The 12098-nt window shown below is 44.1% G+C and overlaps 1 protein-coding gene across 5 annotated transcripts in view; it reads right to left on the reverse strand.

Annotated features, from left to right (window-relative positions):
- Positions 1 to 12098, reverse strand: part of kdm6a (lysine (K)-specific demethylase 6A) — a 46203-nt gene that overhangs the window by 3289 nt on the left and 30816 nt on the right. For 4 of the 5 annotated variants that reach the window (XM_074657701.1, XM_074657700.1, XM_074657699.1 and 1 more), the window contains 14 exons: positions 11655 to 11874; positions 11125 to 11265; positions 9119 to 9214; positions 8959 to 9036; positions 8064 to 8171; positions 7523 to 7909; positions 6317 to 7212; positions 4005 to 4134; positions 3714 to 3819; positions 2818 to 3023; positions 1974 to 2026; positions 1805 to 1879; positions 1538 to 1686; positions 37 to 151 (listed from right to left, as the gene is read on the reverse strand). In XM_074657701.1, the coding sequence (XP_074513802.1) occupies positions 37 to 151; positions 1538 to 1686; positions 1805 to 1879; positions 1974 to 2026; positions 2818 to 3023; positions 3714 to 3819; positions 4005 to 4134; positions 6317 to 7212; positions 7523 to 7909; positions 8064 to 8171; positions 8959 to 9036; positions 9119 to 9214; positions 11125 to 11265; positions 11655 to 11874 (2760 nt within the window). The remainder of the gene's footprint in view (positions 1 to 36; positions 152 to 1537; positions 1687 to 1804; positions 1880 to 1973; positions 2027 to 2817; positions 3024 to 3713; positions 3820 to 4004; positions 4135 to 6316; positions 7213 to 7522; positions 7910 to 8063; positions 8172 to 8958; positions 9037 to 9118; positions 9215 to 11124; positions 11266 to 11654; positions 11875 to 12098) is intronic. The other variant, XM_074657702.1, reaches the window with a different exon arrangement.

The following is a 12098-nucleotide window of genomic DNA, read 5'->3' on the forward strand; positions in this document are numbered from 1 at the left end:
ATCAGCTAAGAACGTCAACATTTGCTGGTGACGTACTTTTCACAGAAGTCGTTGATGACGCCCCAGTACGTTTCAGGCACGGCGAACCACTCACAGTCCCCAGGACCGATGTTGATGTTGACTGAACAGAAATTGTTGTTCTCTTGGTGTCCTATGAAAGAAAAACAAATATGTGATTACTAACAGAGTGAGAAAAATACAGACAGCTGTGGTACAGTGTTCATTTCATTAACAAAAACTATGACGAAATATGGTGGTCAACTAGGGCTGCAACTAACGATTATTTTCATTGTTGATTATTTTCTCGATAAATCGATTAGTTGTTTGGTCTATAAAATGTCAGAAAATGGTGAAAAATGTCAATCAGTGTTTCGTAAAGTCCAAGATGAAGTCCTCAAATGTCTCGTTTTGTCCACAACTCAAATATATTCAGTTTACTGTCATAGAGGAGTAAAGAAACCCGAAAATATTCACATTTAAGAAGCTGGAATCAGAGAATCAGATTAACTTAGATCATGACTAAGACGAGGCCGCACTGACGTCATTAACACTAACGGTGACGATATCAAACATGCAATATCGTTGATGAAAAAAGATGAGACTAAAATGTAGTTTAAAAATAAAAACGTTACCAAACTCTGTCTCAAACACAGTCTCTGTCCCTCGTCTCAGACCTCAGTCCTGACAATGTGCTAGTATAATGCATACAGTTTGCAGGTCGATTCCGGTGGTTCATCAACACATATATTTACATGTTGGGTGGGCGGATCGGCTCTCATGACGGGCCGGTGGGCGCGACTGAACTGTGCATCACTAATGAGCGCAGTCAGGAGGACTCGGAGTAACTGCAAAGCTGCATTCTTAATCATTCAGCCTGTGTTGTTCATCAGGTAATAAGATAAAATCTCATGTGACATAAGTTTGACTTAAATGACAGAAAAGTTCAATATCATCTGACAACTAAAAAAAGGACAAAGACTAAATAAAAAGTAGCTGACAAAATTAAGAGAAAAGATTAGGACTACAATGTAATGACTTTTTGGCGACTAAAACGTCGAAGGATATAAATGACTAAAATGTGGCATTTGTTTTCCGTGCAATTAATTCACACGTTAATATATCTTTTTGAATTGTTGTTTTTGTCAAGAATACTTTCACACAAAACGTAAATATTAGATGGCGAAAAAGTGTTTTCTGGAACAAGGTTGATTTTCTGAGCTTTCACAACGCGAATAGAGGCATCAACCAATCACGTTGTGCGGAACGGACATATTCAATACATACAAACAACACGGGGGCTCCGTAGTCTGAACCAGGACGGCAAACTTTATTACTCCTTTCAACCTTGACAAAGGCAGCGCAGACCAGATCCAACCTTTCATAATAAAAGCCCTTGACACATAATATTTGCATGCGAGTATTTTGCATTTTCGTGTTGTTTATTCGTCACACCCCCCGGTGTGAAATGGCATTAAGACTAAATCTAAAATAGCAAGATGAACAGTGCAGTGGTATTTATCATCCTGTCCGTGTGTACCTGGCGTCCTGCTCCCTGGCACCTTCATGTAGAGCTGGACGGTGTTCATGCCCAGGATGGTGTGTCCTACGTGGCTCAGCAGGTTACCGGCTGACACCACCCGGGCAAAAGCTGGCAGTTTAGACAACTCCTGAAGTTGCTGTTTCCACCTGTGAAGGGCAGAGGTTAGGTCAGCATGTGACAGATGTTCCAGCATAATATGAGGAGGAGATGTTTGGTAATTTATGAAACCAGATGTTGGTCTAATATATTCCACAGTTCACTCACTTCTTTTCATCAGAGAGGTCGATGTTGGTGCCAAATTTGATGTGTTTGAAAGACCCTTTCCTTCGCCGCATCGCACTAATAGAGCACAAGAGTTTAATACGGTTAGTAACAGAAAGCACTCACTCTGAAGATTTAAATCTGAGGAGACAGAAAGGAGAAGAAAACTCACCTGTCTGAGGAACCTGCTTCTGTGTCCATCTCCTTCTTCTTCTCATTCTCCTCCTGTCACAAAGAAAAAGCATTCAAAGTGTTGGAAACTTTTGAGAAAGTCCTCAGAAGCTTGCTAAACATCAATTGTTCATTGAATACAGTTTCATTTTGGCTTTTGACAGGAACTTGCACCATATTTCAGACACTATTGTTATTACAACAACAGCGACGGCTGGTAACATATTTATCTTCTCACTGAATCTCTGCGGTTTGAGGTTTAGTTTCTCTCCTGCGTCCCGGTTTGTACTTTCAGATACCTGCTTTATTTTACGGTTTCGCTTTCAGCTGTACAGGAGTCGTGTTAAGTTACCGCTGATGAAAACCCAACATTTCCTAATTTTGCTGCTTCATAATAAAAGCTTTTAAAAAAAACAAAATAACGGGACTTTTATTGTGAAGAATTTATAGGAAATTAAATATTAATCCCAGAATTTGCGAAGCTTTGTTAGCAGCTATTCTTAATAAAATCACGTCTACTTATACTGCAGAGAGGAAGAGTAAAGCAGCACAAATAACGGGGACTTTTATTGTGAAGAATATAGGAAATGAAATGTGTTTATCCACCGTTGTACAGTCGCAAATTTGACCACTACACACACACCATCAAGCGGGTAGCCCTGCTGTAATGGAGATGCAAATCCCTGTCATGTTGGGCTGACGCTCCAAAACAAAACGGAGTCTAGCCAAGCCGGCACACGTGTATGAAAGCCCTATTAGTGTGTGTGTGTGTGTGTGTGTGTGTGTGTGTGTGTGTGTGTGTGTGTGTGTAGTGTGTGTAGTGTGTGTGTTCCTCTCCCACTGACCCGCAGAGACTCCTGGAAGGAGGAGGCCTGGTACTGGGCGTATTTGATGACGGTGGTGTGGGAGCGGCTGCTCTCGCAGCGCCACATCTTCCTGCTGCCACTGGGGTCCCAGTTCTCGTCGGTGGGCTGAGCCAACTGGGTCCGCACCTCCACCAGATGGTCCGGGTTGGCCTCCACCAACGTCTTAGTGGAGAACAGGCCCAGATCTGAGCGTGGAGGATTGGAGGGAGGAAAGAGAGCAGCCAGAGAAGAAGAAGAGGCAAATTAAGTATTATTTTCAGAAAATTATCTAAAAGAGGAAAAGAGATTTCTTCCAATTCAAGCTTTCATAGGATTTAATTTTGTATATCTTCCTTTCATATATAAATTTTTTAAAAACATTTTGTCATCTTCTGACTGAAGGTGAGACTCTAAGATCAGAGGCCAATCTCACAGCAGTGGTGCGGTAGTGTTGGAGGGTTCGTTGTAAGCTGTGTGGTTGTGTGTTTATTTTGTATTAGTGTAACTCTGGCTGCATAACTCCTTCATAAATAAGCAGGGATCAATCTGCCAGATTACAGTATTACATAATAGGGCAGCAAGGCATTGTAACAGAAGAGCAGATGTTTGTAAATTCTTGGCAAAGCCGACTAGTGTTTTCATGTGCAGTAACATTTTCCACTTGCAGGTGGTGCTATTGTCATACATGTCAAATTCATCCACACAAACACATACACACACACTCCCTGCAATGATTACAGAGACACACCCACAGAGCCACGTGAGACTGGAGGAGACAGAAACATCCAGTTGCTCACAGCTGCTGTCGCCATCAAATAACAGCTAAATCAAACACATTTAGATGCTTAGAAACACAAAAATATAGCAAAGTGGAGTTCATGTTTTTAGCCTCGTACCTAGTTTGAGAGCTCCAGCCAGTCCTCTGATGACGGTGACCGGGTTGGAAGGGTTGGTGCAGAACTGATGGAGAGGAGGGAAGAAGGCATCCCTCTTGTTTTCTAGCTGTATGTGAGAGAGGAGGAGACACAGCAGCGGTCAGGGAACGTGGACCGACTCCAGACTTATCGGGGGAATCAACACATTAAAGAGTGTTTGTATTTGGTGCTGTAGCCAAGATACTGTTGCTCTAAACGTTGCACACAACAACAGCATGAATACTTCTCCTTCTATGGCGCGGCTGCACTCACATAAATACTGGGTGTCGGCGGATTGAGTTTGTCCTTTGGCAGCGGTGGAGAGGGCGGGCGAGGGGGTCGCGGCGGAGGACACTTGTCCAGGAGGATGCTGCTCGTCGACAGGCCGTTCTTCCCAAGGTTCCTGCAGCCGGGGCGAAGGGGAGTCAGTTTATCAGCTCAGGTAAAAGCAAGCCGTCACTGACAAACAAATAGACACGTGCAACACTATGTGGTACACAGAGCAGGCCTCTAAACAAAACACATCATCTGCAAGAGAAAACTACAGTGCACAGTTCGCCCCAGTTAACCTCGCCCCTTCCACACAACACTGAACTCGTTACGTCATTTCACTGAGCTAAAAACACACCTAATAACAAAACACTTGCACAGCTACTTTTGTTGTGGTTCACATTAAAACAGTGTATAGTTCCTTTCAAAATTAGCCAAACTCATTGTATTGGTGTTAATATTGGATTTTATTTGGATGCAGTGACGGAGGCTCTGCAGCCATTTCTCCAGCAGTTTCTTGTAGTTACTTTTTTCCAAGTGGGAGATACTGTAGCTGTCAGAATCTCCTGATATGTTCGACTCTGAATTACAACAACGAGGCTAACGGGAACATTTTTTTCTGGCTTGGCTGCTGCTCATAATGATGGTCTGAATATGATGTAAAAGTGGCAGATGAATGAGGACTGGACTACAACTACAGAGGAACAGAGGCTCAGTGACGAGAGCATCATGACAGCTCCCGACTGGACTCAAAATCCAAGCAGCCGCACCCAAAGATGGACTCCAATCTGTGTGTGACATCAGCTCATGATGCTACATGATGCAATTTTGGCCTCGAAGCCCCAAAGTGGCAGTTTTTAATCCAAACAAGATGCTGGTGAATACAACCAGCACACAGCGTGGGGTCAAAATGTCGTGACATTTCCCAAAATGCAGCGAAGAATCAACACATTATTCACTTCTTCTACACGTGATTTCACATGTGAATGCGTCTGCTGCTGCTTAACTGCCACAAACACTCAGTGTCACACGGTGTCGCCTTTTTCAATTAACAATGGCCCGGTGTGCGCAGCGTTAGTGCATAGTACACCTCATTCAATAACGCAGCTTCTGATTGGTTACCTAACTCAGTTAAATTATTAGCTGTGATCTCAACCACAGCAGCCAGAGGGTCCCAAACATTCAATGACCAATCATTTTGTTGGTTAACCCTCTGGGGTTTGAGCCATTATTTCCTATTACTGGGGCCTCGACTCTCTTAATATATAAACGTGTATAAATTCAGTACTGTAAGGCAAAGGCAAGTAATTGATAACACTTTTTTCAGCACAACATGGGCTATTTGAATATGTATTCTGCAGTGATATCACATGATATTATAAAAAGTTATGAGACCAAGAAGTCAAAAGAAAAAGTAAAACTGAATTTGAATGTTTCAACAATTCATTCATTTTCTACAACAAACAACTATGTGCAAAAGTTTACCATCTTCACATTTGTAGCCCAGGGCCTCAGGTGAGAAACAAAAAAAAAGACTATTAAACAGACAAACGGAACTATTTACGTCTTTATCACAATAGAACCGGCATTATTTCACAGCTCTCTGCCCTTTTTGTCACTTCCGCTAACGTCTTTACGTAGCTCAATACACTTCAGATAACTATCGGGATATATCTATTCACTTTCTGAAGGTCGCTTCTGTGTTGCAGTATATTTTCTAAATGCTCAGGACACAGCATAGATCCCTCCAAACACGTTTGTAAATCAGTGATGCGCCATTTTGCAACCATCATTGGCTTAGCGCATGCTTCACTAGCTAATAACACAGTTTGTGATTGGAGAGGAGAGAGTCAACATGTCTGCCAGAAATCTCATTCACCAAAACAGTAACGTCAAAGAGCTGTTTGTTTAGTTGGCATTAGATAAATAAGTAAATAAAACATTGAATTATCGCTTTTATTATTGTTCAAAAAGTGTCCAAAAATAACATTGTCTCCTTGATGGATTACGAAGCCCCTGGATGGATTATAAGAACTAGTGATGGCTCGATGTAAAGGCAGAGCAGTGTGCTGCAAGACAGTTTTTAAAGTAAGTCTCTACATATATCCGTTACAGAGATATTATTAAAAGTATGAAGCGAGTGCTTTTGCAATCACGGGCGACTGACGTGACCCCAGAGAGTCGAATAATTGACTTTAAAGAAGCCAAAAATAACCACAAAAGTATCAATGAAGGATTCAGCACATCACTGACTCCCAGTCTCTCAGACTCACACACAAAAGAGTTATTTAATGCATAGTTTAGACTGGTCTTACCTGCATGCTTTGAGCACCTCACTGGAGCTGGGGTAGATGGAGACCGAGGACCAGGGTGCCAGACCAGTAGGGACAGAGTGTCTCTGAGCTCCTCCTGAAGGCTCCACCTTCTGAGGGCTCTGGGAGTCCTCCGGCCCTTTCCCGTTGACCGAGGGCCCCTGGCTGTTGGTGTTGGACGGGCTGTTAAGGCAGGAGAGGCTGTTGGTGGTGTGAGGGTCTGCTGAGCGCGGAGAGGGCGTGGCGGCGGCGGTTAAAAGTGGCGAGGACGCCATCGACTGCTCCGACGTTGGCTTGGCAGCACCGTGGAGACCCGGATGGACGTTGTTGATTTTCTCTGAGGAAGGCCCTCCGTGGTTACTGTGGTTATTGTTATCGTCGTTACTGGTAGCATTGGCTTTTCCCTTTAGCAAGGCTGAGAGCTGAGGATTGTCTGAACTGAGCACGCTGGGGGCAGGAGAGCCGGGCCGAGACAGGCTAGCAGAGCTGTCCGTCACCCGCGGCTGGACGTGATTAGTCAATCCCTGCGCGGGGGCGGTGCTGGGACTTAGGGGTGTCCCTGCGGAATGCCTGACAGCGGCCTCCGGACCTGATGGCAAAGCGGCGGCGGCGGCACCATTGCTGCCGTTGTTGCCCCCTGAAGGCGTGGTGTCTTTGGTGTTGACCCCTGAGGTAGTAGCGGCGTGGGGGGGCGAGGACAAGTGGTTGGGTGTGGTCTGGGGGGAGGTGGGGGACAGAGAGGAGGCTGAGGAGGAGGCAGTGCAGGGCCCAGAGGAATGTCCGACCTGATTCAGAATGCCAGAGGAAGAGAACGAGGTCTGAGGGGAGGAGGAGGAGGAAGAGAAAGGGGGTTCTCCATTGGGACCTGCCGAATGTGAACCTGGACCTTTTTGAAGCCCCTGGATGGAGAAGAAAAACACAATGAAAAATACTTTCAATAAGAAAAACAGAACTATATCACACTTCAACATTATTATACATACAACTCCACTTCTGAAAATCCAAAGCAACCCTTTCAGTTATTTCCAAGTTTAGCACAGCTAATGATGACTCAGCTATTCTCAGCTTTTTGCTAACAGCGAGTGGTTGTTTCCATTTGAAAATAAACGGAAAAGAACGCAGATGGACCCGCTCTTTAACAAAAAAAAAAAGAGAATAAAAAGCACAGAGAGGCATATATGAGGCCATTTGAATGAGCCAGTGGGATACCTGAGTGGTAGTGTTGCGTTGTTGGCTCCTCCAAGTCTCGTCTGCGTGACTGGGACTACTGGTAGTGCTGCTGGTGCTGGGGTGACTGGCGGCTGTGCAGTTGTGAGGTAGAGAGTTCTGCTGCGGGTAAGGCACGTTTCCGTTGCTCGCGCCGCCACCTCCCAGTCCCAGGGTGTGATTTTTGTCCAGGTGTCCCAGCGGCCCCGCTGAAGGACTTGAAGAACAGGATCCGTTGGCTGTGGGCTGGGTGACACACGGGGGCCGGATGGCTGTGTGGTTGAGGGGGGAGGTGCGGGAGAGGCCGGTGTGGTGATGGGAGGACTCAGCCAAAGGACCGTTGGGAAGGGCGGGCCGCGGCTGGCCGCTCGCTGCTGCCTGCTGCCTCATCTGACACAGAGGAGAGGAGATTCAAACAGTGATGGTGGCGCTGTGCAGCCACATTAGACTTAAAAAACTTACATTTACATAGCAGATATATTATTGTCAGAAGTTGCAACCTAAACAACTGCAGTTCTGTATAATCAAAGTTGCCTGTTTGTACCTGCTGCTGATGTTGCTGCATGAGGGAGAACTGGTTCTCCAGCTGCTCCAGCACCTGCACCTGGGGGGGCTTGAGGTTTGCTCGGTTGGTCCGCAAATGATCCAGGTGCTGCACATTTAACAACAGTGTTATATTGATTCAGCAGCTCACAATCCGTTTTAATTAGAAAAGTTAAATACATGATGCATTTTATTTAGCAAATAAAAAATATTGCTTTGGAAAAAGGTCTTTTCATCTAAAAATGTTGGACGTTAAAACATAAATTTTACCTCATGTGTGGTTTATAATGTATAATAGATAAATAATAGTATAATAAATACACTTCAGTTCAAACATAAATGGTGTCAGGACAATTTTGATTTGTGAAAAATGCTCAAAAAACTCTATTTATGAATGAACTTGGCAGGTAGGGGTTAAGACATCGACCAACGTCTCTGGTTGGAGTCCAGCTAGGGAGCTTTTGTTGCATTTCTCTCTGCCTCATTTCTTGCTTCATCTAATAAAAGCATAAAATGCCCCAAAAAAAAGAATTTAAAAAAGGCAACATGCACCTTGACCACTGATTCACCAGGACGCCCTGCTCCAAGTATCTTTACTATCAAACTGGGCTCCTGACATTAGAGAGAGAAGACCTTGAAGTAATCCAACATCTCCAGTTATCAGCTCATGAAAAACTCTCTCTGCTTTCTTTTATCATCAAGGTGGTGGAAATATTAGTTAACATATCGTTTTTAGATGCATTTTTTGAGGAGGTTCACATTACCTACAGCATAGCTACGGAGGCTACATGCTATTTTCTATCTACACCATATATAGAGTAGAAATCCAGCTTCAGCTGTGACAGACTCAACTGCCTCAGGATTGCATTGAGTTTTTCCACATGTCATTTTCCCACCTGTAGCTTCTGTGGCGTTAGGTACCAGCTGGGGATCTGCTGTTGATTGGGGCTGTTTACCCACGAGTCTGCAACCCCCTGTAAAGTGAGACACAACAATGTGGACCACGGCTTCTCTAATTATCCCACAGAACAGTAACGTTAATGTCCGTAGCTGTACCTTAGCTGGGCTGGCAGTGCGTTTCTTCTTGGCAGGACTGGCCTGTGGGTCTGTGTGATTGCTGGACTGGGACTGGCCCCCCTCCCCCTTACAGGTCTGGAAAGCCAGCACAGAGACACAGCTTGTGAGCACACGCTGGACTAAAAATAATAGCAAAGCTTCTCTTCTTCTTCTTCAAATATGAGCCCTAATGTCGTACAAACAGACATAAATCCAGACTTTTTCTGCACAAATGACACTGGAGGGTGAACTTGATACATGCACAACAGTTTGCGCGTTTAAATATCGCATGTATGACAATACTCCGATTGAAGTTTGTGTTATCACCTTAATCCGATTGGAAGCGGCTGATTAAGGTCATAATCAGAGTATTCATGCTGTGATTAAGATGTGGGATAATGCAACATCAGTTGCATTAGTGGAGGGTTGTTTGGACATGCAGACCACGTGGTGTTCTGCTCTCTCACTGGTTGTTTACACATTCTCACAACTCTGCTACGGGTCGCAACATTAATTATGTTTACAGGTAACGTTTGGTAACTCAATCACACCTCAAACTTCAATACTGGAGCAATGAAATGAGGTCAAATGTCTTATTAAAAACTACATTTCTGTTACTCTTGTTTCTCCGTGTTTGGTGATCAAGAAAGAAGTGCTAATGATGGAAATGATGTTATTCATAGCCAAAAGAGGATGATGTCGATGTTAAAGATTATAATACACAAAACTGCATGGAAACAGATTAGACGAGGAAAAGAAGAGGACTAAATAAAACTGATATGTTGATGGTGGGGGTCAGCCTTCACGTTTAATGTGCACCACTAAGGCCCTGTCTACACGTATACAGATATTTTTATAAACGGATATTTTTTTCCTCAATGTTTTGGCCTCTCGTCCACACACAAACGGAGGTTTGAAATCCCAAAACGCCTTCTTAGATGCAGATTTTTAAAAGCTCTGGTCACTTTTTATCTGTGTGGACGTGTAAAACGGATGCCCTCTTCATTTTGCACATGCCCATTGTCGCTTTGTGTAATGAGCATATGCCAGAAACAATGCACGCTGCACATATTGACCGTCATCTTTTCTTGTAAAATGTCCTGTGAAATCGGTAACACCGGTCACACATTTACAAGTTTATTTACCGGTGGGAAAATTTCCTCACCGTCACATCCCTACTATGGACATAAAACTGAACGACCTCCCTTTTCGCCATTTACGCATGTAAAGAAACAGCTGATGACAGCAGAGTGATGATCAGGAATAACTGTTATCAAACTGACTGTAATGAGGCTGAAGGAAAGGGAGTAAGAAGGGAGGTAACAAAACTCCTTGACCCTTAACTTGTGATCTCACTAGTGGTGACAGCGAGCGTTTGGAATCTTTTTTGCGTTCCAGTGTGGGTGGAGATATTTTGTAAAACGAAGGTCGTGTGGACAGATTTTATTTTTTATAAACAGAGGGGAAAATATCCGTCTTTAAAACTATCTGCATACGTGTAGACGGGGCTTAAGATGTGCCTCAAAGAAGTAAAAACTATTTATGCCAGTTTCAACCATTTTTTTTAAAAGAAAGGAAAATTCATTATCCATTAAGCATGCATTTTCAGCCTTGCAGTTTGCCAAACATAATTTGATGCATCTTGGCATTAAGGATAAGAGCTGTGGGACATAACGAGCTCCTTGTAGCTTTGCTTAATAATTTCAACACTTTGTCATGTGACCCAGAGAGGCACTATGAAGGTCAACTACACTCTGGTAATTAGATTATTATAATACGGGCCTCGTTCCAATCCCTTCAGACTGCATCCCCTTTTATCTTTACGTCCATATTGGCCGCGAATGCAAAGCTGCAAACCAGGATTTTAGAAACATCCGCATCGTCTGATGCGTATAAAACGTCTGAAAGTATGAGAGCGAGGCCTCAGCTTTAATAGTCCTCATGAATGTGTTGTTAAAGTAAATTTGTAAAGAGGCTGTGGTCTCTTAGTATAAACTGGATCTCACCTGCTGTGCCTGTGCAGTGTTCAAGGCCCCCTGCCTGGACGTGAGCTCAGCAGGAATGGGTAGGCTCCACGCCTCCTCAATACTAGGAAGCATTTTACTCTTATTCTGCAGACTACCTGGCTGTAGGTTACACAACTGAGCCTAGGAGAAATTGTGTAAGACACAAACTTTAGTGCTGAGCTTGGGTTTGACAAGAAAAAGGCACTACAAAAGACTACTGCTGGTGGTGTTTTAGGTAACCGTATATACAGAATATAAACAGAAATGTTCAATGCCATGAAGGTATGCTTTACAATTACAAGTGAGAAAAATGTGTTTAAACACACCAATATGAATTATTATTCATATCTCAGTGGTCGGAAATCAAAATGGAAAAAAAGCACAATCTGCATTTTAAAAAGCCGATTGCTTTGGCAATAAACACAGCACTTCAATACACACACTCACACACACACGCACCAAAAATACTGCACAACATCTAACAAACAGGGTAGGCTGATGGGTGTTACCGCTCTAAATGCCGGGCCTACCTGCAGCAGTTTGATGCGTTGTGTGAGTGCAGCAGTGTTGAGGCAGGCCTTGCTGCGTGTAGCATTGATGTAGCACTTGATAGCGTCGTGTGGCTGGCCGCAGGACTCGTAGAGGGTGCCCAAGTCCATCCAGGCAGCCGCGTGGCTGTGGTCCAGTTGAACAGCACAGATGTAGGCCTGCAGTGCATCCATAGGCTGGTTCTGCTGCTGGTAGAGCACCCTGGAGGTGGAAGCAGAGGGAGGAGGGGGGGTTTATTCCAGTGCCATCTTCCAGGATTTAGGTCTTTATCTTTCTGAGCATCCCAACTCTCAGAGGACGTACCCCACCCTCCATACATCTATCTATAGATCCTGTTATCCACCCTCTCCCTATGTCCTCTGTCGCACTGCAGCTGCTGAATCTTCGTGAGGCGTTTTGACAGCTACTGACGCCCTGAGCACAAA

This window comes from Sebastes fasciatus, chromosome 14, assembly GCF_043250625.1.
Source record: "Sebastes fasciatus isolate fSebFas1 chromosome 14, fSebFas1.pri, whole genome shotgun sequence".
NCBI lineage: Eukaryota > Metazoa > Chordata > Actinopteri > Perciformes > Sebastidae > Sebastes > Sebastes fasciatus.